Here is a 27,935-nt window from a genome sequence, read left to right as displayed (position 1 = left end):
AACTTGAGAAAAAAAGCAAATTAATACCAGCATGGGTCCTTTTAAATGGGAATATCAATTGTAAAAATCCCACCAGATTTATCCGCCAAACCGAAAAACTGCCTTGGTAGATAGATTAAAAGAACTATTGTCACAGATTATTAGCTCTACTCAATCCAGGTTCCTCAAATGACGCTCAATACATCATGACATCCCTTTGGTTTTAGATATTGATAATCGTTTGTTGTTGCCGGATGATGGATTTATCTTATTCCTGCATTTTTGTAAAGCCTTTGATTATGTCGAGCATAAATTTAGAATTGAAAATTTAAAACATTTTGGTTTTGGAGAAAACGTTTTAAAAATTATCATGATGTTGCATTATAATCTTAATAGCTGTGTTTCACTCCCGGGAGGAATTTGCCCCAGATTTAATATTAACCGTGGTATCAGACAAGCCTGTAGTCTCTCTTCCCTTCTGTTTATTATAGTCACTGAGTTACACTCTATTCATCTAAAATCTTCTGAAGACCAAGGTTTATATATCAATGAAAATTTAATTTAAATCAGAAATCAAATCCCAATTGCTTTGAATGTGATTGAATTATTCCACCACTATTTCATCTGAATATTGATAAATGTGAAATAATGAAAGTTCATGGTTCAGAGACTCTGCTTTTTAAAATTCCAGTCAAGACTGAACTTCAATGTTTAGGTATCTGTGTTACCAACTCAGAACCTTCCAAAAATAAAAAAACTTTTTGTGGAAAAAAAATAAACTATAAAGAGCTATGACTATTTTTGGAAGGACTTTGCTGACTAAAATAGAATCGATATACAGACTTGTTTATCCTGCACAATCTCTAGCTCTTTCCTCTAAACTTACAAAGGAAATAAATAAAATGAACTTTGATTTTATCTGGAAAAATAAAAATCATTATAATAGAAATAGTGATTTACTTAAAAAGAATATGAAGGGGGAATAAAAGCCATTGATTTTGAAGTATTAAATGGGGTGCTAAAAATAAAATAGATTATTTTTTATGCAATGATAAGGAGATAAGGTATGAAATTCCATCACTGGTTTTTGGTAAATTAGGTGGTTTATAAATTCTTATTAAAATGTGATTTTGAAATTTAAAAAATTCCAATTAAAATCTTAGATTTCCTTTGTAATGTCCCAGTTCCTAAACTCCAAAATATATTGATTAAGGGAATTAATTTAATAGAAAAACAATATAACAACAGATTTCTGAGGGGAAAAAAATTAACAAATATCCTATATCCTAATCCCATTAAAATACTTTTCCTGTTAAAGAAATACTCCAAAAAGAAAATCTGTGCGTTGAGAACTGAATATCTTAAATTTCTTTATATTTAGCCAGAAGAGGAAATGTATTTCAAAACTTTAAATTACATTTATCCCTTCAACCAATTCATCTAAAATTGAATCTAAATTTTAAATTCAATCTAGACAAATGTCATCTATATGAGCAGGAAGATGAATCAACTGAACATTTTTTTAATTGTAATAAAACCCTAATATTTTTAAGATCAATTAATAACTGGTTACTCTCAAAATCCCTAAACATAAATGTTTTCTCCTCTTCAGATATAAAATCTGGAATAATTGCCCAAGACAAACAAATGGAATCTATAATTAATAATATTGTCGTTATGGACAAATTTTTCATACACAAATGTCGCCTTAAACTCTCCTCACAATGATAGCATTTAAGAATTAAATAAATTGACTTTATTCATAAAAAAATATCTACTACTAATGCTAAAAAGCTCTATACTCTTCTTTCTGAATGTGATTCTCAATAACCACTTGCATAAAATATTCTTTATCTCTTCCTCAGATTTCTATAATTTTATGTATTATTATTATTATATTTTATTTTTGTCAATGTCAACTATGCTTCTGTTGTATCTTTTGTTGATACTGTTCAATGCTCGATTGTGTAATTTACCAGGGAAAGAACATAATTTAATTTCATAGCTAATGTCTATAACTTGTTTATCCAGTTTCTTTAATTTGGAAGTATACGTTTTGCAGATATTCTTATCAATATGTGATTTTTTGATGTGTTGTTCTTTTCTGTTAATTTCCTCTTGTCATATTTAGACGTAAGAGATAATAAATTAAAAGGATCTTTTAAATTGGGACATATGTGAGAAAACCAAGAGGATATCAATTTATCCAATTAAAAAACAAATCTGATCTCAAGTTTGTCAACTCTCATTTTTCTCCTCAATTTTAGGCCTGTCAACTTTTGCAAGCAAGGGATGGTAAAAAAACAGTCAAAGTCCAAGAAAAACTGACAACCATTTACTAAATCTAATATTTGAGTTTAATTTTAAAAGAAGAAATCTGAATCAAATTAAAGTTTTGGGTCCAGTGAAATCTCCAAGCTGACACCTTAACAAATATCCGATTAGAGCTCGACTGCAAATACTGACTCAAAAAGTTGAACACAACACGTTTCAATGCAAAAAATAAAAATAAGTATACCAAATTAAAACAGCTAAAATGGAGATTATATAAAAATCTGAATGAAAACACATTTAAACAGATTAACCATGATCCTTACACTATTAAAACTATATATTTCAACTGGATGTGTGTCTGTATAGGTTTAGCTGTAATATTAGATTATATAAAAATATAAAAACATAATGTATGCGGAGATTTAGTTTAATGCACTCCTGCACTTAAAAGTTTAAAATCAAATGTCTTATTTCTCAAAGTGACCACGCCCACAGCACGTGTGGGGAAAGGTGGAGCCGGACAATGTTTCCCCCCGGACTCTTTTGTCAGGCGCACACGTTACGATGGCAACATGTCAGCGTGTAGAAGACCCTGATGGAGAAATAACCGACCCTGGCGCTGCTCCTTACGGAAACTTTATGAACTACTACAGCTTCAATCCTCCGGAAAACCGCCTGAGCCTGATCCCGGCCACGCTGCTGCACGATTTAGGCCACAGGGACGGAGGAGAGGAGCCCACGCTGATCCTGGACGTGGGGTGCAACTCCGGGGTGCGTGAGTCTGGGGCACTTCCGGGTTTTATGTTTACAACACTTTGGGATAGTTAAGACGCATTAATGACGTCTGGAATGAAGCTGAGAGAAAGATGGTGCAACTTTTATCCTGGTGCAGTTTTCTTTTTTCTTTCTTCTTTTTTAAAAATTGTATTTATTAAGGGAAAAATAATTTTGGTTCCGGTTAATCCTTCAGTGATGTTGAACATGGATTCTGGCAACAACCAGGGATCTGCTTACCTGACTCCGCCAGATAGATTTGCTCCGCATATCCATCTGGAAACCTTCCGTTGAAGTAATTTTGGGAAGGGGCGAAAATACTGGTTAGCTGATTGGCCTATGTTGGTGATAGACGGGCCAAATGAACCAATCAGATTCGTCGTCGCTCGTAACAGAGCGACGACGAAAACACAACCACAAGCCAAGCTACTCTTGCTGCTGCAGGTAAAGGCTCGTTAGCTCAGCAAAGAAATACTCTGTAATGCCGATAAAACTTGCTCGATAGCCACGCTAACGCTAGTTTCATCGGCTGAAGCCGCCATGTTGTTTAGACTGAACTGACGCGCTTCCCGTTGCGTCACACCTCAACCCGCCTCAAAGCCAACGCTGATTGGACGTTCGTTTGGTGAACGGCTCCAAATTTTCTTCAACGGAGAGTATCCAGACTGATCTGCGAGTGAAACCTTGAAAGCTCGCGAGATCAGGATGGTCTCACGAGGCTAGGGATCTGCAACCTGTGGCTCTTAATAACCTTGACTACAAATTATACTTTTATTATGGTATTTAAATGTATTAATGATAATAAATGCAGGTTTAAGCACTTTTTTTCTTGGAATAATCGCTTTAAATTTTCACAACAGAATGATGCTAAAAGTGCCAGTAATATTAAATTTCAAATCAATATTTTTTCATTATGTTGGAAATTTTTTTTTTTTACATCATTATCCACAAATATCAACATCCTGTCCATCCTCTTTTTAAAAAAAAACAAAACATCAAAGTAGATATAAAGGGTGTTTCTTTAACAATGACAACATATTTCATATAGTAGATCTTTTTTCAAAAGGCCAGGCCACATTTGCGGCTCTGAACGAGTTTAATTCAAGTGGACTGCAGGCGAAATGGCTCTTTAGACTGTAAAGGACGCAGGTTCCTGGACTAGACTAAATTTTATTTGCTGCTCCTACATCGTTGCTTTAGTATCTGTAGATGTGCTGTAAAGTTGACTCTGCTGGGAGAGTGGTGGCTGGTTAATCAGGGTGTATCTTAGTTTTACTTCCCTTTTATTTATACTGACTGTAATAGCTATAATTCCTCAACATTCCCTTCATGCTGAATATTTTTTTATCCTAAAAAGCCTCCTATCCATCAGACAGGTTGACCTTTACTCCTTTTATGGAATATTTTGTCACACATCATGCTTTTCCTATTGAAAACAAAAAACAATGAGCAAAAATCTTTAAAAGCCCTACAGAGAGGTTCTATTAAAATTATGTTCAGCCTCTTAAAACGTATACATTAATTCCTGGATATAAAATACGAATATTTAAAGGCAGATTATATATAAATATATATATATATATATATATATATATATATATATATATATATATATATATATATATATATATATATATATATATTTCAGTAAGATGAACTGTCGGGGAAAAATATATTTTAAATATTTTGTCCTTGCTGAATCAGTAACGCCTACCGTCTGGATAGCAGGAGCTGAGCGTGGCCGTCTACAAGCATCTGGTCCAGCAGCCAGAGGAGAAGCCGCAGAGGAGCACCGTTCACCTCCTGGGCTTTGACCTGGATGAGGCTCTCGTTGAGCGGGCACAGCGGACCAACCCTCTGCGCAGCAACATCTCCTTCATCCAGCTGGACATCACCGAGGACGGCGACCAGCTGCAGGACTACCTCCGCCGGCACGGCTGCTCCCGCTTCCACCTGTGTCTGTGCCTGGCCGTCACCATGTGGGTCCACCTCAACCACGGCGACTCGGGCCTCCTGCAGCTGCTGTCGCGCCTCGCCTCGGTCAGCCGGCACCTCCTGCTGGAGGCCCAGCCCTGGAAGTGCTACCGCTCGGCCGCCCGGCGCCTCAGGAAGCTGGGCCGCTCCGACTTTGAACACTTCAAGACCCTGAAGATCCAGGGCGACGTGGCCCAACACGCCACGGAGCACCTGCAGAGACACTGTGGCATGGAGCTCATGCAGAGCTTCGGCAGCACCGCCTGGGACCGTAAGCTGCTGCTTTTCAGGCGGAGATGAGTTTGTCAGGAGAGACAGGACGACAACATTAGACCTCTACGACTTTAGTGATGGAGGACTTGCACTTTAAATAAGTGCAGAACCTGAGGTTCCAACCCAAACTCAAAGCATCGCTTTAAAATTAAACGAATACTCCCTTATGTATGTGAAATGTTTTTCATGTTTCAGCCTCTAAAACGGTGACGTATGAACAGTTTTAAATGTTTCTGGTTCATATCTCTAGCTTGTAAGGCATTCATTTATTTATTTACAGGACAATCTTTGGTAAAAACACCAAGAAAACTATGTTTATGGAAGTAAAGGTTGATCAAAAGGTCACTCTGCTCTGAATAAACATGAATGAAATATATATATATATATATATATATATATATATATATATATAAATAAAAAAAAATCAGCAGATCCTCCTTCAGCACAATAATATGTTCCCCGTACAAATATTAACAGCGTTAATTTGCAACGCTGTCTAAAGGCGTTCTACAAAACTAACTGGTTTGATATAGAATGAAATTCATTGCTAAAAAAAAAAAAAATCTAATTTCAATAGTTTGGTTATAGAATCAGATCCAAATAGTTTTGTTCTAAGTCGCTGTTTAAGTTTAGTTGATCATATAATGCGAGTTAGTAAAGTTATCTATTGCTTCATTCTGACCACAAATATGGCGACAGGATAGAAGCCACTTCTCTTAACAGGTAAAATCCTGCTGCAGAACCCGGGTGGGTTGGAGTGGACCGAACAGGGAGGCACAGAAACTGAGTCAGGACTACTTTCTACAGGAAGGAAAACACAGAGTTCCCAGAATTAATGGTAGCAAAAGCTCCATCAATGGCTCCAGGAACGTAAAAAGAGGGAGAGCATTTCAAACCCAAGCTGCAATAATTTCAAACAATTCATAAGAGTGCTAAAAACAAAACAAAAAAGCAGATAAAAATAAGGATCAGTGTTGTCCAGCTTAATAAGTTGTCCATCAGCACAACTAAGGATCTAACTCCTGTTCTACTTTTTAAAAACATGTTGCAAACATGCTAAACTATCAGATCTTGTGCTTTTTACAGCAAACCTGTTCAGATTAGAACGTTTTTGATCATTAATGTAACAAATACTGTTGACATTCAAATGGGAAATATATATTTTAGGGCAAGCAAATAATTTTGTGCTGCCATACAGTCAGGGTAGAGCACCAGTCAGCCGTATAAATTATTTTGAAGCCGGTAAATAAACTGAAGTCAGTCGTCAGGAGAAAATATGGCGCAGCAGTGATGCTACCAGGAATCGGTCGTCCCTCCAAAAATCAATGTAAACTGGTCAGAGGCTCCATGCAGGCCTGCCCACTAGCACGCTCCATCGCTCTGTGCTCGTCTGGCTGTGGGGGAATATTTCAAGCATTTCGTATAAAAAAAATAATGAATAACTAAAAAGTGTACTTAAAATATTGTTTGAAGTCTAAAAGCCTGCAAGAAAACATGCCTTTTTGCAGTTGAAGCTGGAGCCTTGGAGTCAAAGCAGAGGGAGTAAAGAACCGTTTTAAACACCAATGTTGCCACGAGAAAAAAATAAAATAAAATCTGCCAGAAATATGGAGATAAAGAAAAGCTTTATCTTTCCACAGGATGGCGACCAAATAAAAGAAATAAAAGCACCAAAACAAGAGCTGAACGCGCCGCATTGAGAGTGGAGCAGATCTCTGTAGGACTTTGTGTGTTAGACGTCCTCACAACGATAGATTTTACAAAACCCTTCCTGCTGGAATAAAAATTAAATAAATAAAAAAAACATTGGTTTGGTCATGTGTCCAATCTTCAGCCGCCTGGGTTTAAAAACACACCGTTCAATAAAAACGATAAAACACACAAAAAGCCGCTATTTTTCCATCTTTTTAATTACAGAATACTAAAAATAACATTACATAAAATGTCTTTTTAAAAGAAACCATTGAATATTACAAAGGTTGTAAATCTTGTAAAGTTAGGATATAAAATCTTTGAACTGTTGGTGCATAATTGAAAAAGAAAAATAAATCTCATAAAATGTATATATTAACTGTTCTACTACATTAAAAAAAAAAAAAAAAAAATGAGATGGGGACACAGACGAGATGAGTCGACGCCGCCATTACTGCGGCGAGCTCTCCTTTCAGAGGAAGAAAGACCCCAGATGCACAGCACAAACCACCATCAGCTCGAGTTCGCCAATTAAGCTCATTCAAGAAAAAAAAAATGGAGAGGAGGAACAATTTACAACAAGGGATTGCCTAAAAAAAAAAAAAAAAAAAAAAAAAAAAAAGAGGAAGGTGACTTGGTGACTGCTCCCAATATTCACACGTCTCGGCTAAACTGGCCTTGGTTCCGTTAACAACACTTTTTTTCTTTTTTGAACTGTACAGAAAAAACTCAGAAACCTGAAACTGAAGCGTCCCACCGAAGCGGAGGACACGTGATCGGGCTTCTTCCAGCCCCCCCCCACACACACACAGACACATTTTCACACAGAGCGACCGAGCGCTACCCAACGGCGTGCTGGCTTCCTTCCTCTTCCTCACCGTGAGCCCTTATTGTGGTTTCACCGACACCGAATCATTCAGAGAACGTCAGAAACGGGGGGGGGGGGGAACGTCCCCCTCGCGTCCAAACGGAGGGAAGAGGAACCGCGCCTCGCCGCTGTGGAGATTGCTTCTTCTCCGGAACACACCCGGTAGGTTTTCTCTGTGCCGAGCGGCAGAATCGCCGCCTTAGTGGTTTCTGAGACCCGTGAAGTGAGAGAGAAAGAGAGAGAGAGAGGAAGAGGTGACGAGCGAGACGAGCGCTCAGAGGACGTCCGGGACGGGCTTTAGGAGGAGAGGCGGCTCGTTTTGGCGCCTGGAGGTCCCCCCCCCCCCCCCCGTCAGGACTCCAGCCTGTAAGCTTCATAATGCTGTTCAGGTTCACAAAAAGTCCCCCTGAGTTAGTGCCCAGAGCCAGGCGGGTCTCGGCCCGCTCGTTTGTCGACAAACCCACACGTTGAGAAGAACCGAAGGTGAGAAGAGAAAAAAAAAAAAAAAACATAAAAAAAAAAAACATAAAAAAAAAAAAAAAAAAAAAAAAAGCATTTGAATCAGAGCAAGCTTAGAAATCGCTTTGGAGAGGTTTAGGCCCCGGCTTGAGTTCATTAGTCGGTTTAAAGGTGGATGTTAGTGTGGATGAGAGCTCTGAGAAATAGGCTTGTTTTCGTTTTAATGTGCGCTTAGGGCGGCCCGAACGGAGACACCATGTCTGAGCAAGCTTCACCCCCCCCCCCACTCCATCTGAAGTCGGCCCTGATTCAGAAAGTGGTCAGATGAGCCCAACAGGCGAGTGGTTTGGGATCCTGGGCGGGTGCTGGTGTCCAAGGTTATGCAGAGTGTGCGTCGGTCAGGCAGACAGGTAAGACAGGCAGGTGGGCTACGATGCAGTTGAGGAGGGAGGGAGGTGGGGGGGGGGGGGGGGGGGGGGGATGTTTAGGTTAGATCAAAGGATCCGTGTCCATCAAGCCTTTGTTGGGGTCCAGGATGGCGAAGAACCGGACGTCCCGGTCCTTATCAGACTGCAGAGCCAACACTTTCTCTTCCAATTTGTCGGCGTAGGGACAGCCTGGTTCCTTAAAGTAAGCTGAAGACAGGAGCCGGTTAGTTAGTTAAAAAAATAAAAATAAAAAGAAGAACCACCCGCTGTTGGGTTTGTCTCACCTTTCTCCATCACGCTCTGCCGTAACGCCTTGGCCACCAGGACGCGGACGTTGGCCACGGGGTCAGAGGAGAGGTCCAGCAGGCTGGGCAGCAGGTGCTGGCTGAACTGATCCATGGGCATGCAGTCCTCCTCCACGACGGCCTTCAGCAGAAACACAGCAAGATTAAAACAGCAGACCGAGATGCATTCATTCAATCTAAGCACGGCTTTCAGACAATGACAGGACCAGCTGTGGAACCATTAAACAAGTTTTCCACCAAAGATACGATACATCAGCTTTGATTATTGGCCGATACTGATACTGAACCGGTGCGATATCAGCAGGAATTATACATACATACATACATTTATTGCTCATTTTGTAGTGTGTAAGGTTAGAAAAAAGGCTTGATCAAGTGAATTAACGCAAACAGGGAACAATAGTCAGTATGAGAACAACTGACCCATTTATTATTAACCAATGGGTTACATAAACTATAAAACATGAGAATATTCTACATGGAGTAAAATCAAATTATAAAACTCAACAATTCCAATAAAAAGAAAGCGTTTCAGTGCAAATAACATTTCAAGGTCACTTCAGTTTTTTTTATTTATTTAACCGTCATGGTGCTGCTTTATGGTGGAAACAACATAAGAGTCCACAGCTTGTTCAAAAACATGCACATTGGTCTTAAAGTTTTTACTAAAACAATAGAATAAATAAAATCAACAAATAAGTCTAATGACCAGAGCAAAGGCAAATGATAAGTAACTTTCCTACTGCTCCATCTCCACATTCTGCAGTCCGAGCGTCACGTGGAGATAGTTTTGTCTACAATGTAGTGGCGGCTCGGCTCAATTAGGCCTTTAAAAAACAAGACATTAGGGAAAGTTTTGCACTCGGCTGTAACGTCTTTTTCGGACTTTAATAAAAACTACAGCAGCACTGCAGACACCGCTCCTACTTCAGGACTGTAGCGTCTGCTAGTTAGCGCAGTTAGCCGTTGTTGTGATCACGTGGGGTCGCTGTGTGGAATACGAGCTGGATGTAAATCCTGGAGCGGATTCAACAACGGAGCGGAACGCTTCTGTACGTGCGCCGATATCGGACTTATTCCCGATATTAATATCGGATCGGGACATCCCTACATTAAAGTGATGTTTGAATCTCGTTTGTGCCCAAAATCCACTAAATTATCTGTTAAGTCTTTCCACCCGGAGGCCCAGCAAAGCGTTTTTAGCTACATGTGCAGAGACGTACAGACCTGGCAGATGAAAGCGAAGGCCTGCCGCCCCACCCACTTGGGACAGTGGCAGAACCTGACGGTGAGTTCGTTAATGAAGTTCAGACCCAGGTCGTCGGCGCCGCACGCGTACAGTTTCTGGAGGATCTCCACTACCTGAGAGCACAGAGAGAGAGACAAACCCTGAGCCTCCAATCAAATGCACTGCAAAAAGGGAACTAAAAGCTGGTGAAGATTCTCAGTCATCCAGGTCATGGCCATTCCAAAAAAAAGTAAAAAAACAAAGCAACTGGACTTGTTTTCCGTAGTTGAAGACGTTTCGCTTCCTCTCCAGGAAGCTTTCTCAATTCAAAAAGTCTGGAGTAATGTGGAATACCAAGCTTTATACTACATATACTAGCTTTATACTAGTATAAAGCTAGTATAAAGCTTAATACTTAAGCTTTATACTAGTATAAAGCTAGTATAAAGCTTAATACTTAAGCTTTATACTAGTATAAAGCTAGTATAAAGCTTAATACTTAAGCTTTATACTAGTATAAAGCTAGTATAAAGCTTAATACTTAAGCTTTATACTAGTATAAAGCTTAATACTTAAGCTTTATACTAGCTTTATACTAGTATAAAGCTAGTATAAAGCTTTATACTAGTATAAAGCTTAATACTTAAGCTTTATACTAGCTTTATACTAGTATAAAGCTAGTATAAAGCTTTATACTAGTATAAAGCTAGTATATGTAGTATAAAGCTTGGTATTCCACATTACTCCAGACTTTTTGAATTGAGAAAGCTTTCTGGAGAGGAAGCGAAACGTCTTCAACTACGGAAAACAAGTCCAGTTGCTTTGTTTTTTTACTTTTGTTTGGAAAGGGAACTAAAAGAAAAACATTTTCTTGAAATTAGTGCATTTTTCCTATATTTGAGCAGCTAAATAAGACTATTTGCCAAGAGAATAAGAGTTTTGCACTTAAAATAAGAACATTTCATCTCTGTCATCTTCAGTTATCTTATTTTAGGGGTAAAAATACTCATTCCACTGGCAAATAGTCTCATTTAGCTGCTCAAATCAAGGGAAAAATACACCAACTTTAAGAAAGTTTTACCTACTTTGAGTTCCCTTTTTGCAGTGTGTGTTTAAATTCGTAACGCGTTTCTAAAAAAATCACCATCAGATCTTCCATAAACACTGTTGAGGCTCCCCGATGTGAACTCACCAGCTTGTAGGAGATCCACCGGACCTCCGACACCTTGTCAGAACAAAGAGTCAGCGCTATCTGCCTGAGGTAGTCGTAGACGTCGTAGTGGCTGTACAGCTCTATGATCAGGATCAGCTGCCTGCAGGGGAACGCAGAGACGGGTGAATACAGACAGACGCCTCACTCACACAAAGATCGCTCCACGAGACGAGAAAGCAAACGTACTCTGCCAGCTCATATCTGAACCTCCAGTTGCGGCTGTTGTCCGTCACCATGAACTCCTGCAGCTGGTACAGATACTCCCTCCTCTTGTCCGCGTGCAGCAGCTGCAGCAGCAAAGTGCGGTTAGCAGCCGTTTTCCACCCCTTTCCCTCTGGATTTTCGTCGGACAGCTCTGAGCTCTTACCTTCAGAAAGTCATACAGGTGTTTGAGCACGCCGATGCGAACCTCGTCCAGGTCTTTGAGGAAACCGTTGAAGATGGGCACCAGGTCGGCCGCCGTCAGCTGATCCCCGAGAATGACCGCCAGCTCGTGGATGGAGAACGCCAAAGTACGCCGCACCTTCCACTGGGCGAGAAAAGGCAGAAAAGCTTTCAGCATCACACAGCTTTTTTTTTTTTTTTTTTACAAAGAGTTTATTGCACTGCAAAAACGGAACTTAAAATAAGTAAAATGTTCTTAAAGTTAGTGTATTTGTCCATGATTTGAGCAGGTAAATAAGATGATTTGCCAATGGAACAAGATTTTTGCACTTAAAACGGGAACAATTCATCTCCATCATCTTATTTCAAGTGCAGGATGTCTAATTATCTTATTTTAGGGGTCAAAATACTCATTCCATTGCCAAATAAGCTTATTTACCTGCTCAAATCAAGGACAAATACACTAACTTTAAGAACATTTTACTTATTTTTAGATCAGTTTTTGCAGTGTGGTGGTGAAATCTGCTGGCCTCGCGCTAAAAACTCAATAACGCAACTTGATGCCGTAACTGGATGCGTTCACATTTAAACCTAAATGAATAAAGTACGGTGAAACTACAAGTTTCACTAAAATAAAAAATGTTCAAGACTTTCCAAAAAAAAAAAAAAAAAAGGCTATTAAATTTTTTTCCCCCCAAATGAAGTCAAGTAGAACAAGGACTGGGCGATAAATTGATTTAATAATTAATTAGAATTTACCATTGTTCATGATTTTTGTTTTTGGAAAAAATGGGGATTTTATTTTGCCAATGAACTCGTTGAAGACAGTAGCAGCAATGCTGAATATATTTTATATGTTGTCAAAATATTGTAAAGAGGAAACTTTTTTTTTTTTTACCATATGACGAGACACTTTAATTTATTCAGTTACATTTTTTAATTTAGTTTGTGGTTACACCAGTAAATTGAAGTCTGATCTCAGCTCATTGCGTAAAACCACTAGCAGCAAACATTTAGTTATATTTTATGACGGCAGGACTGCCATTTATTTATTTGTTTTTTTAAAACAAGCATGTTTCACAGCTTGGATTTAGTTGAACTTGAAATTCAGGTCAACTCCCAGACAAAATGCTCGACATAAAAGCAAGTTTTTAAAAATAATTTCATATGTCTTTGTGAAACGAAAAGGACGGGGAAAAAAAAATCCTGATTAATTGGAGATATATATATATATATATATATATATATATATATATATATATATATATATATATATAAAATAGGCACTAATTACTTTAGCAAAGCCAGTTTAAGGAATAAAACGAGGAAAGTAAAACGATGCATCTGAACAAGAGATTAAAACAAAATAGACTGAATGTTATCCCCACAGCTTATTCTATACGTAGTATTTAATACAAGTTGTAAGTTTAACCTCAAAATGTTTTTTTTAATTAATAGTTAAAGCTTTTGCACAGCAAAAAAAAAAAAAAAAAAAAAAAAAACATTTGGGTAATACATTTTAAAAAGAGAAGCCCTATGTTTCAAACAAAAACCCTGAAATGTGTGATATTTACATTATAAGACTGCTGTGAAGGAATGACTAAAAAAAAAAAAAAAAAAAGATCACGTGTAATATTCCACAGTATGAGGCAAATTCCACAGTTAAACTGAGAAACAACAACAACTCTGGGCGTGTGCAAACGACACCAGCAAGCCTCTGCCCCAACGTGTCTCCGGGAAAAGTCGACTTGTACTCGCGTCTAAACCTGCAGGGATGTAGTCAGCATCGGTGTGAATGCCTTCAGCATTTAAAGTAATGCACCTTATCCTCATGCAAACACTATTAAACTCTTTGTGGATAAGGCGATGCTAGTCGAGCTTATTTCTGAAGCCCAGCAGTTACAGTTCATGAACCTCTAGGCTAGAAAAACCACCCTTACTTAAAAAAAAAAAAAGTGTTTTATTTACAGGGTTCCCACACCTTGGTGAACATCAAATTCAAGGTCCTTTCAAGGACTTTCCAGGACCAATTTTCCTCAAATTCAAGGACGCAACGACTTGCAACTCTCCTCTGACTCAACGTGAATGTAACCTATTGGACGCACGTAGGACTAAACCGTAGCCTACCAACTAACGAAGAAGAGCGAACGTACTTTTGCAAATTAAAAGTCTGCGGAATCAACATAATTTTAAAAGATTGTGTGGTAGTAAAATAATGACACGAGTCGTCAATCCGTGTGAACTTTCAAACCCACAAAAAAATTCAAGGACTTTCAAGGACAAGTTTTTTTTTGGCTGTTTTCAAGAACTTTCAAGGGCCTTGAATGAATTTTTTCAGATTCACAAACTTTTTAAGGATTTCAAGGACCTGTGGGAACCCTGTATTTAATATAATGCACACCAGTGTTGCACTTTTTAAAATAAAAGCAGAAAATAAGTGACATGCATCATAAAAAAAAATGTATTTGGCCCATTTTTTCTCTTCTTTTAAGCACTAAAACTAGCTGCTGAAGCATCAAAAGTTCCCACAGACGACGTTTTTTCTGTGGAGTGAAGCCCACCTGACCCGGCGGCTGGATTTGCGTTGCCTACCTGCACGTCGCTGGCGAGCGTTTCGTACGTGTCCTTGAGGCAGTGCCAGTTCTGCCGGCCCAGAGTGAGCGCCACGCCGGGCAGGCTGAAGGCACAGTGCTTGGCGATCTCCGTGTCCACCGTCTGCGCCCGGGCCGGGTCCGTCATGGAGAGGTACTGATCCAGCAGCTGCTGCGGGATGACGTTCTGTGGGGGAAGAAGAGGCCGCCATTATTAAGAACCACCTCAGCTCGGTTTTTAAAAACGATGCGTGGAACCGTAGAGGACAGACCTGGATTTTTGGCTTGTCCTCGGACGCTGGGCTGTGAGGACAGTCGTCCTTCTCCTCCTCCTCCACGCTTTCGATTAACTCAGACTCCTGAAAACAAGGAAATCCACCGTGACAACATTATGCAACGTCAGAGCAGGGCGATAAATCGATTTAATCGGTTAATTCGAATTTTATAATTTTTTAAGATTTGATTTTTGGAGAAAAAAAAAAAAAAAAAAAAAAAAAAAAAATCGAGATTTTATTTTGCCAATGAACTCATGAAGAGAACAGCAGCAATGGTGAATATATGCGTTTAGGAAAAATATTGTAAAGATGAATTTTTTTTACCATAATATGAGGCAGTTTAATTTACTCATTTTAAGTTAGTTTGAAGTTACACCAGTAAAAGTCTGTTCTCAGCACATTGTGTAAAACCACTAGCAGCAAACATTTAGTTATATTTTCATTGTTTACAACGACAGGACCGCCATCTTGTTTGAGAAATTTGTTTCTCAGCTTGTATTTAGTTGTAACTTTGAATTCAGGTCAACTCCCAGACAAAATGCTTGACATAAAAGCAAGCATAAAACCATATTTTTCACACTATAAAGGTGCATTTAAATCCTTAAATCATATATAAGGCGCACTATCAATTTTAGTGCTTACTGGCCGATTTTATGTGGTACAATCCGCTCAAAAAAAAAATCTGCTAAAGTGTGTAAGTACGACTCTGGTTAGCTACGCAGCCGCTACGCTAAATGGATATTTGAAGCATTACGGTACACTGTCACTACCTGATAGGACCCCAGAACTGTCTACAAGACTGCCTGACTGTAATGTCTAAACTAGAAGTGCATTCATGGTAAGTTCCCCTAATACTCGGGCGTACTTCACTCCACAGAGGGTTAAATCAGGTTTGGCAAAACAAAATCCGAGATTTTATTTTCAGCCATATCACCCAGCTCTACTGGAAAACAAAATAAATCTAAAAAAAAACCTGCACATTAAAACTTGGTAATAAAGACTCCATCACAAATCTAACATATTGCCTTTAGATATGAAATGTAAAAGATGACAGTAGAGACATTAGAGTTGGAAAATAAGCAGAAAACTACCTGCTTTACCACACAGCTTGTTTTCGGCAGTAACTTAATGCAACATTACGGTCTAAAGTGTATAAATACGGAACAGAGACGACTCAGATTTCTCTGGCCAATAAAAAAAATAAAAAGCGCCGCACCATTTGAAACAATCCGACGTGAATCTGGTCTAATCAGATCTGGATCTAACAGATTAGCTGCTAAACAGCGCAGAGTTAATTACTAGCATTTCCTGTTGGGATCAGACTCATTAAGCTTATTTCAGTGCTCTTTAAATCCCGATCAAGTGACTCTTATAATGAAGTTTTTTTCTCTCAGGGTGACGGCTGTGTGTGTCGTTTCGCTGCTTCTCTGAGCGTTGCGTAGTGCAGCTCGCCAAACTAACAACAGCTAGCGCTACCTGTTGTTGTTCAGGAGCTTTATAGCCACGCTAACGCACCTTTCAAGACCTGTACTGACTTTTCTACGTCACGCTCAAACATCTGCGTCGTATGCTCAAAAAAACCCCCAAAAAATGAGCGTAATGTTCTAATTTCAGCAAAAGTGACGGTCCATTACGCTGAAATGTGCGGCTGTTAAACCCGCCGCTGTATTCATTAAAGTTTGACATTTTTACCAAACTTAAATGATCTGAAGCGCCTCTTACCGGAACAGGAGAGCTATGAGAAGATTCCTCCTCCTCATCCTCTTCTTCCTCCTCCTCCTCTTCCTCCTGGGGCTCGGTCTGTGTCTGCTCGTCTTCGTGCTCTTGGACCGGGCCTGGCTCTGAGGCAGCTGGAGGAGTTTCCACCGTCTCCTCCTCAGCTGTGCAGGCGTCCTCCGTCTCGTCGGGGTGAACCTCCGCGGATCTATTCTCCTCCTCCTGCGGCGGCGGCGTTGGGCTCTCGGCGTTCGTTTCTAGCGGCGCCTCCGGCTGCGGTTCCGGCGGACTGCTGTCTGTCGGGCTGTCTAGCTGCGCGGCCTTCAGGGCTGCCGACAATACTTGAACTTGAACTGCGGGCGAATCACACGCAACTCTAATAAATCCGTATTGACGGGCGCGTTGCCAGAAATGTTCCGGCTCCACGTACTACTCACCCTGTACATCAGGATCGGCGATGTGAGGCTGCAAACAGTCCAGAACCTTCTGGATCTGATCGCTGGTGGCTTTGCCGTGGCTGGATTTAGACTCTGGTCCGTTTTCTTCAGGCTCCTCCTCCTCCTCCTCGTCTACCTCCTTCTCCGGCGCCTCACAAGTCAGCATCTCCAGTTCGTCGCTGATGTCGGGTAAAGGCGCCCTCCAGTAGTGGAAAGAGTTAAAGCTCTGGTCTGCCTGCTCCGTTTCTTTTGTGTTTCTAGCATTGTTTGTAACCAGGGGGGCGCCGCCTCCGCCGCCGCCGCTGTCCGTCACAGTCGAAGCTTTGCGCGTCTCCCTGGGAGCGGAGAAGTGGCCGCCGTCGAAGTGGTTCGAGTCCTCGCAGTCTGGCGCCGACACGTGCTCTGGGGACGGCGTGGCCCGGCCGTCCTGGTTGGGGGGCGTGTGAGCGATGGTTCGCTCCTTGTGGCAGCCGCCGAGGTCGGCGCAGTTCAGGGAGTTTAGGGAGCAGTTGCTGCAAGGAAAGAAGAGTTCAGACACGATGAAAGCACTTCCCCCGTGTCGTAAGGCCATTTGGTAACTTTAACGATTGAAACATTTCTCCCAACGCCTGTGGCTAAATGCATTATCATTATAAAATTTATTTATTTTTTGTTCCCCCCAGTGTCCTTTCTGGCAATGTGGCAATAAGAATTGTCTTAATGCCAAAAAGAGCTCATCAGATTTGATTTTCACAAGTGGAGCAGTATATTGCTCCGCTCGATTTATGAATGTGAATAGTTTTATTATGATTCATGCGGGGAAAATCTCAAATGATATGAACACTACAATGGTAAAGTAGGAGAGGAAAGGAAGAACTAGAAGAAAAAAAAAAAAAGGTGAAAGAAAGAGGAGATAAAAAGAGAATGATAAAACAATTATTGAAAAAAAACATGTACTTCGTTTAATTGAAAATATGCAGTTCCTATATTGTCCACGAGGGGCGCTGTGATTTAATTAGCAGATTAAGCTTCAGGTGTGGAAAATTTTTAATCATTTCTTAATTTTTTATCTGTTTGATGTATTTTGTCATGAAGGACAGTGTTTTTAAGTTCCAAAAAATGTGAATACGTGTTTTTTCAACATTGTATAATCACTGTGATCAGTTCTTATGCATAATGCACAAGTAAATGTTTAACTGAGTAAAAGTATTGTTGAAATTGCACATACTTTTCTTAAAAACGCTGAGGTTATTCACAATATATTGTGTAAAAGTGAAATTAATTTAATATAAAAAACAACAACAAGTCCACATTTATTAGTTCTATTTAATCTTGCAATGAGTTAACTCGTGTGGCCCTCTTGAGATCAGATTAAGCTGAATGCGGCCCCTAAACCAAAATGAGTTTGACACCCCTGCCTTAGAGGGAAGGATTTTAGGGCAACACGGAGCAGACTTTTTATTTACATTTTGAAGCTTTTGAGAGAGGGGGGATCAATAAAGCATTCATCTAGCTAAATGAACCTTAACACAGAGAAACAGGTTTGTCTTCATGTTCCGTGAATCATTCAACCGATGACGGAGCCACGGCTTCCTGAGTCAGGGTGACACGCCGATCTTTTGTCTTTTGACAGAAAGTGATTATGTGGAGCAAAACTCACTGATTTTTGCAAGACACACAGACAATGAACACACATAAGAGAAAAAAAAGGTACATCACCTTTTAACTTATCACTTAAATAAGCAGAATAAACCAGATCTTACAAGTGGCCTGTAGAGTCTCCTAAAATAGGAGTGAAAATTAACTGATTTATTCCCATAAATCTTTAATCGGCATCTACGGCAACCTCAAAAGCTTAAATTTAAGAATATTAATGCTATGTTTACTCACCTGTACACTGTGACTTCTTCTGCATTGTCTACATTTCAATTGTTTACTTTTGAATCACTGCTGCACCTTATACTGTAATTAAATTTTACTGCAATTTACAAGCTGTATGCAACGAAATTTCGTTCTGTACGCACTCTGTGCATACAAAATAAGTAAATACATAAATAAGTAATTTGTTTATTTGTTTGTAACCCAAAGGTTTTGAACAGACGTTGACCACAGATAGTAAAAAGCAACGCTGTCTTGTCGATTGGTGCTGAGGTGTGCCGGGAGAGAACAGATTACTGGACCTCGGTGTAGTTTTATTACAACAGTTAATGTTTCATAATAATAATAAAAATAATTTAAAAAGGATCAGCACGTTCCACAGCTGAATGGGGAGTTATTTTGTTTATCCAACGCTGCCATGTTTGTTCATTTAGAGTTAAAATCTGACATCAGCATTTTCCTAAAGCACAGACTTGCAGAGAAGACAGTAAAAATATGTTGTCTGAGATTTTGTACCCAGGTGAGGCCTGCATCCTCCATTCCCCCAAACAGAGAATAACTGTGGTGTCGCAATACCAGCGTCATACTTATAAAAGCAACCCGATATTCCAACTATTGTCTCACAGACTTGCCTTTAGTCAGAGCAAAGAGAGGAAAGCCTCTGTTCCCTCATTGCAAATGTCCCCCCCCCCCCCCCGATTTACAGAGCAGGATAAAATATGGTTTTAATTTTTTTATTCTTCTCTGAAACAATTCCTCGTTCACTCGGTGCCTCTGATAAATGTTGTTTTGGTAAAAGAATTTATAGTTTAATGTGCTTTGGATTCAAATGTGTATTAAAATCCATTAATTATTTAATAAGTTTAATTTATAGACCCAAACAAGTTTATATATTGAGAAATAAAAAAGTTAAATTGAAAAAAAAAAAGAAATGTTATTAATAGCCTAATATTTATTACTACATAAACACACAAAAGTAACAAAAATAGGTACCAGTATCGTTTTAAATGTGAAAGGTCCCTAGTTGAGTTAGATCTACAAGTTTCAATTATCAAGTATCGGTACCAGAAATCAGCAAGTATAGAAACTGAAGTACTCATAAAAAAACCTGGTATCTGGACACCCCTTTAAAATATGATCAACATTTCACAATTATCAATAAGAGATCTTCTTGGGATTGCGATTAATTCAGTAGCTGTCCATAGAAACATCTCTTTTCTACTTTTAATCTACATCAGCTATGCAGAGAAGAACCTAAAGTTGGCATCTAATCCACGATTCAGCACTTAAAAAAGGAAAGCAGCACTTAAAACAATCTATTTTTCCCTCGGTGGAGCTTTACACCAGGTTAGCTGGAAGGAAAGCTGAAGCAACTCCAAGTAAAACTTTGTGTTGAAAGAAGCTCTGTGACAACATGTTGAAATGACCAGATTTCCCTCAAGTGTAGACGGCGTTGAGATTTTGGAAAGCTTTCAGACGAAACGTGCGACACAGAGCCGCGACTTTTGTTGCCAGTCTAAAGGAACAGAGTGCCTGATGACCGTACCTGTCCGCCGTACACCTGGGGACCTCAGGAAGGGCGCCATCTTCCCTGAAATGAAGGCCTGTGCTGGAAGGGTTGGCAAAGGTGGAGATGAATCTCCCCAGAGACTGAAAGGCAGCCTGTCTCACCTGAAGGGGGAGAGGATTAGTTCTTACCTGACTTAATGAGTAAAGAAACCCTAATATTATTTAATACCATCTACAAAAGAAGATAATTATAATAAAATTCAGACAACTTGCAGCTCTGTGTCTTAGTTTCTGCTGGAAATTGGATTCAATTGAGCAAACCCAATATTTGTACAGCGTGAACAAGTTATTTGGACAAAATATTAATAATTATGACCAGCAGTCCTTTATGTCGGATAGAAAGCATTTTAAAAAAAAGTTAATTTACCATTTACCCATTTTTTGGTGCAATTTCCTCTTTTCTAGCGTTGCAAAAACATGTCCCAATAATTTCTATGCAACCATTTACATTTATTGTTTTCACAGTTTGTGAGACTCACCCAGCGGGACTGGTCACTGATGAGGTTGATGAACAGGGGGGACAGTTTTGAGCGTCGCACCTCCGGAGAGGTGGAATTGGAGACCGTCATGAAGCACTCAGCGCAAGCTTTCCTGATCCCCCAAAGGCTGTCTGAGCACAGGTTGAAAAACTTGGGCATCTACGGGAAAAAACAAAAAAAAAAGTGACCGTCTGGACTGCAGAGAGATTCGCTGACAGACGCAACTTTAAATGGAAAAAGCGTGAATGACATCACTGTGATTTCGCAACAAATTTGACAAAAAAAAAAAAGAAGGGCGGGCCAGATCAGCACGAAATAAAATACGACAGGAAAAATACTCAAGACGTCTCTCACCAGATGCTTTTCTGTGGCTTCCTGGCCAACGATGGTGCAAAACTCCCCAAAGTTACCTGCACACACCTGTAACACACGTACAAAGATGATAGGGAGCGAATGGGATGAAATAAAAAGAGTGAAAATGAATCACACATGATCAGACTACACAAAAAAAAATAAAAAGAATAAAAAGAATAAGACGTTTTGTGGAGATCTACTGTTCATTATAAGTTACCCTTTACCTCTACTTGATTCTAAATATATGCAAACACGTCAGAGCATTGTTTAATTAGTTTGGGGGAATAAAAAAAAAAAAAAAAAATCCTTGGCAATGTTTAACCCCATCTGCAGCCCCGACACCGACTGGCACCAGTTAGACAGAATTTACATTCCAGGGGGGGAAACAACGACGCAGTGTCAGCGAGGCGGCAGAACAAAAACAGAGCTGAGGCCGATTTAGAGAGTGATCTAATTTACACCGACGGAGCAACACACACAGACTCAAATGATTCCTCCTCTCTCCGAGCCGCGCCTTGTGCTACAAGCGGGACGACCAACGAGATCTTAGTTGCGTCTTTAAGCGAAAAAGAGAAGAAGAAGAAAAAAAAAAGTTTTTTACCTTACGCACTTGGAAGAGTCTGGCATCGCTGCACAGGTCGCAGAAGCGCGGCAGCAACAGATGCTCCACTGTGTCTTTGCTCAACATGGTGACGACTTTACACATGATCTGTGTGAGAGAGAGAGAAGGATCGCCATCAGCACAGCGGATAATAAAACGCACCAATATAGGCGCAGATCTAAGGGCGGTTCAGAGAACAGAAATTCAGTCATAAATGTGTGAGAAACGCATAGGAAATTTAAACAAGGCTCCAAATGGCTGAAATAAACGAATTCTGCCAAGTTTAGATAATCATAACCAAGCATGTGGTCAATAACTGTATTTATATCATTTAATTTTCCTCCATTTTTGCTTGCCTAAAGAGGCATGTTTACTTTATGGCCATTTCATATCATTATTTTGCACTTTTATAATCAATTTAAATTTAAAAAGTACACAACTGAACGTTTGCTGCATTTTTGCACCATTATTATCTTGCACTGCCAACATTGGACTTTTCAAATTAATGCCATTTTGCACTATAAACATAGTTGAACATTCTTCTGCACACTTTTTTTAAAAGTTTTTATCCTGCACCATTACATTCTTATCACTGCTGCACTCTATATTGTAATGTTACTTTATTTAAATTACAATTTCATAACATTGTTGTAAACTGTAGTCAACTTTATTTGTATGCACTCTGCGCATACAAAATGACAATAAAGTTTGTCTAAGTCTAGTTTAACAGGTCTTAGTAAATATGTTTGTTGAAAGAAGGGGTAATTATATTAAGTTTTTTCTTCTTACTAATTTTCTTGTCTTTCATGTTCATATTAAAATGTGTTATTTGTATTTTATCCATCTTTGAATGAAGCTTCATTTAATAAGTAATTTTATTTCGCAATCACTGTTAAATAATGTGTGGATGTGCACATGAGAAATCTGTCAATTAACTCAAAAACGGGCCACGCTTTATTTCTGACTGTCGGATTCTTAATTATAAACGCTTAAGAAATAAAACAAGCAGAAGGGGGTCAGGCGCAGAAGTGCGGTTTCTTACAGCAACTGCCTCAATTTTGTAGTCGTCGTCGCTGCTGGGTTCTGTCAGGTCGAGCAGAACGGGACAAACTTTGGTCTCCATGTCGGCTTTAGAGATGAGGCCCTGCTCCAGCAGAACCAGTAGTGCTGCCTGACTCGTCTTCCGCACCTGCAAAAGATGAATGGGCCCGTTGTCTCAGTCCACAGAAAAACAAATGCTCTCTGTTTGTGCCTCGGCAAAAACACACTTATTTGCACCCAGAACTGTTGACGACCCAAAGAACTGATTTACATGAAACCTACCTGGTTATTGGGGTCTGTAAGATACCGGACCACGATGGGGACCAGGTATCTTGAGAAGGCGGCGGGGAAATTGGGCCGACTCTCGTGCAAAAACATGGCGATATTAGGGACCTGCTCCATCAGTTCCGATCGCACGGTGGGCTCTAAGTACACAGAGTGCGGCACAAACTTAACAAAACCAGAACCAGACACAGCGGGTGAAAATTAATGACAAGGAAATACGTCTACCTCCGTCTTCCGACATTCTGGCAACTGTCTCCATGACACTGATAAAGTCATTTTCATTGTCACTGAACTCTCGGAGCACATCAAGCAGGCCGCGAGCCACGATCTGCCTAGAAAGCAATAGCTCCAAGTTAGTGGTCTGCCTGCCAATACCTACAAGGGTAAAGTATGCAAAGCACAACACAAAGCTGTAAAAGCGACGCCAAGTACGCTTCGAACACACATCTCCTTAAAAATAAGGCGAAGGAAATGGCTGCAGTCGGTATTTGCAGGGTCACGAAAGGCACAAACATAGAACTTATGTTTGCAAGGTTATTTTTTAAAGCTGCAACAGCCAAAAAAAAACACTTCAGGAAATATCTTTAAAATAAAAATCTGTAATTCAACACAGTAAGCTTACTGTAAATGTTAAAAAACAAGCTTTCGCAATGACATTTCACTGTGAAACTCAATGGGATTTATTACTTGGACCAACATTGTTTTTTTTGTTTTTTTTTAATCACAGCCCAGTTTCCTAATTGATTGACTTCAGCTAATTAAGACGTCGCTGCGGCTGGAATACCCATTTACAGCCTTCAACAAGCTAACGTCTTTCTGATTCTCATCGACTTGCTGACGTCTCCTCGTTGCAAAGTCCTACGGGGCGTGGCATTACGTTGTCAACACCGAAGGTTAAAAATATGAACCATATATTCATGTGCTGCCTGCAGACACACAAGATTATTTCTTTTATATGGAGTTGCCTGTCAAACGGCTGCCTCAGTTAGCAAGAATAACCTCTCATTACCTCACAGGATATGCGCAATATAAAACGTATTTTTGATTATTAAAAAGAGAACACAAACAAGTATCAGTTGGAGAAAGCAGGAAAACCACAATGTAAGAAATATTTTGAATATTAGTTAGGATTAATGATGAGACCAACTCTTCCATAAACAAGTGCTAGACTATCATTTCGCCACTGAAGCTTTACCAGCAACAAGCAGGCAGAGCACAGGTTGCCAAAGAGCTTCGTGATCTCGGGGTTTGACCCGTTTCAGTGGACAGCAGGATTAGCCGTCTGAACACAGATATCAACTTACCTGTTGAACGTGTTGTCGCTGAAGGCGTACTTCTCTAGCCTTCCCAGAGGGGTTAGGTTGTCTTGCCCGGCATCGAGGAACGCTGTGATCCGGATGCCGTCACAATCTGTAGCATAATCATCAAATCCAACTGTGGGACGACAAGAATACCCTTTTATTCATCAAATTCTAGAAAAAGAAGAATATACGACAGCAGTCCCCTAGGACGCCATGCTGAATATACAACGGGTAATGTAAGAAATAAACTAACTAGAAATGTGTTCGTTTGGCAGTAAAGTGCAGGTCTGACTTGTGTTTAGCTTGTTTGGCTAATACTATTTAGCTATGTGAGGCAGTTAAACTGCTAAAAATGGTACAATATATACTCTAAAGCATCAGGTTTATGGGCAACCTTTCAAAGACACTCGTGGGGGAATAAGATTCCTCCCATTTTTACCCTTAAGCCCCTCAATGAGTGTTGTTGGCCAGTGCAATCTGTTGCTCGTTAAAAATAATAATAAAAAACAGGAAATATTGTGTCTTGTTGTATCTGCTTGTCATGTGTAACTATGTGCTTTCTGAACCCGTGTCTGCCTCGCCAAAAAAAATAAATAAATTATACCACGGTAACTCATAATAACAATAAAGCTTCTAGACTTTCAAGAAAGATCATCTATAATGTCTATTCTGTGTAGAAATGGGATTTATTAGAATACTTACAATCGTCCAGATCATCATGGCCATCTTCAAAGTATAAAGATAGACCTGCAACAATGAAAACAGTTGGCGGCGTCGGTGGAGGGCTTAAATGTCAGCAATAATGTTTTTTTTAAGCATACAGTCATTTTGTTTATACAATGTACAGTTTAATAAATAAATAAAGTTTATTCAAATGGGACAACCGGGCTTTATAGACTTAATAATAGAATTTTAAGTAAATAACACTGTTTAAAATCAGGTTACACTGGGAAGGCCGACTGTATTTTGTCAATTTTTCCTCTTCTTTCCATTTTAAAAAGGCAAGATGTCTACAATATGAGCGTAAAAGTGCCACTGAAAACGACTCACTACAACAGCTGAAATAAATAAAATGTCAATCTGCCCAGAGCCCCCCTACATAACCAAAGAAGCAGACATGGCAGGTTTGGTTACTAACAATAATTCAGAAGAGGAAATAGCTCCTTCAAGACTGACAACAATCACTGAGGTCTTTGTGATCAATCTCTTGGTGAAAGTAAAGCCTCGTACACTGAACTCTGAAAATATTAGTAGGGATGCAAAACAAGACGTCTAACATTGTGATGGAAGAATAATTCTCTCAGATAAGATTCACCCAGCGGTCCAATGACGTCCCCCTGTGCCCCGAAGTCATAGTTAGGTCAAAGCTTGCTCTTGGTTAAGTTTATTAAGCAGCTATTCCAGGAAAACAAGAGTCGCAATAAACCCAGCACTGTTTTCTTCTTGCATCCCACACGTCCCATAAATCTAATAGATAAGACGGCAAATGTACGTTTTTACAAGTTAAATGACGTTCCTAAGATGCTCGTGGCAGAATGACACGCCGCAACTGGCAAGATTTAAGGCTGCACGCATGTTGTGCAATCAGCATTTCCATCAGTAAGGTAAGGACTAGAAATTCGAGTAGAAATCGTTAGGAATTATGGCAGGACAATTAACTGCATTTGCAATATAATCGCAATTTTAAAAAGACGAAGTTTTCAAATCGCAGAGGTCTGTAATTTTTGGCTATGTAACAATTAATTGATTAGACACGTCCTTTAAGTGTGGTTAATATGTTAATAAGTGAGTTTGCCTCCGCATGGAAGGGACGAGAGATACAGCAGGGAGATAATCTAAATTTATTATTTATTGTAGAGTTTATCATACTTTTTTACCAGAAACTTTCAGGAATCTCACCATAGTATTAAGTACCGCTCAAAATGTTTAATACATAGACTTGTTTGTTGGTTGCACTTTATGTTCAACAAGGATTGATGTCCAACTCAACAAGCTGTTCTTGTGAATTAATAAAAAGTTAAATTTCTTGTTTTATTATTCCTTATTTACAAACATCTTTATCTACAGGCCGTTTTTGTTGCTTGCGGTTAATGCAGAGAAAAGTCTAAAATAAAGTCGCAATTATGGTTGAAATATATCGCGATTTTACTTTTTGGCAAACTCGTACTGCCCTGTTAGTAATGACCGTAACTAAGACCGGATCTGGTTGAATTGGCCAGGTGTAACGAAGGTGCTGGGGTGTTTATCTTCTACCACACCTTAGAAAATGTTAATGTGAAGCGTTCATGTACCCATGTCTACTTTAGTTCTACCTAGCTAAAGTGTTTATCTCTTTATTTTTAGGCTATTTTGTCCAGATATACCATGTGACCTATAAAACATCCCGCTGTTTCTGCCGTCTTCCCTTTGATATATTTATATTGTTGTGTATTTAGCCCATTTTATTCATCAAGAGCTCCCGCTGATGGGGCATTTCCTGCATTGACCGGGACACTAGAAAGCTTCTTGATTTGTTAAACCAATAAAGAATACTGCCTTTTAATTATCCAGCAATTGATTAATCAAAACACCAGCAAAGGCAAGTTGAGGGAAGAGCCCAGGAAACGTTCAAGCAGGAGGAGGGGGAGAGAGACTGTGTTTACAGCTGTTGAGGCTAAGGAGTGTGCTCCAGATTTACAAAAACAACCTTAAAAACTTGAAAGGATGGTGCTGCAACAGTTTTACAACTGAAGCAGGGGAAACATCATGATAGAGTTTAAAAAACACCACTCAATATGCACATCGACCCAAAAAAAACAATCACTTTGTTATTGTATATGGCAGGATTTGGTGAGCTTATGGCTGACACTGACTGCAGCTACCCGGCTAACGTTAGCTAAGTCAACCCGACAACCCTCGCTATAACAGGTCAAAAATTAACCCAAAGTAAAAGGAGGTAATAAGTGTCTAATTCACTCCAACCCGGTGATTTCGTCAAACATCAGTCTCAAATTGAATTTTACTCACTACAGCTGGCGTTTGAAAGGACCCATTTCGACAGCCCTGATTAGCTCTCGTTAGCTGGCAGGCTAACGTTGCTAAGTCTGCTAACACGGTTCGCCCTGAGCCGGAGTCGGCTTTCCTAAGCTGCCGTAACACCGAGGAAGTGGCGAAACAGTTGCTGCACTTCGAGCGCCACGGGTCCGAACAACAAAGTGATACTTTGTTAATAAAATAACCCTCCTCCCAGAAAAGAAAAAAACTTTGTAGGAAAACATGGTTTTAAAAAGTGGTATTACCTGCCATCTTGAGTGTCGGCTCGGCTTTGCGGGCTGCCTATCTGCCTTCTAATGCGCTTCCTTCGACGGGGGCGCTTTTCATGGCAGGGGTGCGCTTCTCGACACAACACCGTCCCGTTTTGTTGGGCTGTCACTCAAAGCACGGCAGTAAGCCACTTCCTGAAAGTACTCCCCAGCGCTGCTGTCCGACGCCGACTACAACGTGCCTTAAACGACCGCTGGTGCAATTGTCTCGCGGCTCTGGCACAAACTCGACATAACTGAGCACGAGCCGAGCTTCTTTGTGCGCCTTCAAACCGA

General features: G+C 39.8%; 2 protein-coding genes across 2 annotated transcripts; one reads left to right on the top strand and one right to left on the bottom strand.

Annotated features, from left to right (window-relative positions):
- The first annotated feature begins 2,759 nt into the window (after positions 1 to 2,759).
- LOC105918739 (pre-miRNA 5'-monophosphate methyltransferase) lies at positions 2,760 to 5,497 on the top strand. The gene is made up of 2 exons (XM_012853895.3): positions 2,760 to 3,024; positions 4,756 to 5,497. Exons 1-2 carry the CDS (start codon positions 2,818 to 2,820, stop codon positions 5,299 to 5,301), a joined length of 753 nt encoding a protein of 250 aa, XP_012709349.2. The 5' UTR covers positions 2,760 to 2,817; the 3' UTR covers positions 5,302 to 5,497.
- Positions 5,498 to 7,166: 1,669 nt separating this feature from the next.
- ppp4r1l (protein phosphatase 4, regulatory subunit 1-like) lies at positions 7,167 to 27,916 on the bottom strand. Its single transcript, XM_036152225.1, has 20 exons — positions 27,636 to 27,916; positions 25,060 to 25,104; positions 24,361 to 24,490; positions 23,282 to 23,388; positions 23,054 to 23,196; positions 22,773 to 22,919; positions 21,731 to 21,838; positions 21,130 to 21,195; positions 20,776 to 20,934; positions 20,274 to 20,398; positions 16,871 to 17,382; positions 16,440 to 16,786; positions 14,715 to 14,801; positions 14,444 to 14,629; positions 11,835 to 11,996; positions 11,654 to 11,754; positions 11,447 to 11,567; positions 10,254 to 10,388; positions 9,006 to 9,147; positions 7,167 to 8,928 (listed from the first exon to the last, which is right to left on the bottom strand). The coding sequence occupies exons 1-20, from the start codon at positions 27,640 to 27,642 to the stop codon at positions 8,783 to 8,785; spliced, it is 2,976 nt and encodes a 991-aa protein (XP_036008118.1). The 5' UTR covers positions 27,643 to 27,916; the 3' UTR covers positions 7,167 to 8,782.
- Between the last annotated feature and the right edge of the window lie 19 nt (positions 27,917 to 27,935).

The sequence above is a fragment of the Fundulus heteroclitus genome, chromosome 20, assembly GCF_011125445.2.
Source record: "Fundulus heteroclitus isolate FHET01 chromosome 20, MU-UCD_Fhet_4.1, whole genome shotgun sequence".
NCBI lineage: Eukaryota > Metazoa > Chordata > Actinopteri > Cyprinodontiformes > Fundulidae > Fundulus > Fundulus heteroclitus.
This window is presented reverse-complemented; position numbering and strand designations above follow the sequence as displayed.

What these genes read in the sequence shown, in the direction of transcription:
- ppp4r1l (XM_036152225.1), bottom strand. An exon ending in CCATGATGATCTGGACGATT is followed by an intron (nt 24,491 to 25,059) that starts GTAAGTATTCTA and finishes GTCGTCCCACAG; the next exon opens with TTGGATTTGATGATTATGCT. An exon ending in CGCCGATCCTGATGTACAGG is followed by an intron (nt 16,787 to 16,870) that starts GTGAGTAGTACG and finishes ATTCGCCCGCAG; the next exon opens with TTCAAGTTCAAGTATTGTCG.
- LOC105918739 (XM_012853895.3), top strand. Translation starts at nt 2,818, where the DNA reads ATGGCAACATGTCAGCGTGTAGAAGACCCTGATGGAGAAATAACCGAC. An exon ending in ACGTGGGGTGCAACTCCGGG is followed by an intron (nt 3,025 to 4,755) that starts GTGCGTGAGTCT and finishes TCTGGATAGCAG; the next exon opens with GAGCTGAGCGTGGCCGTCTA.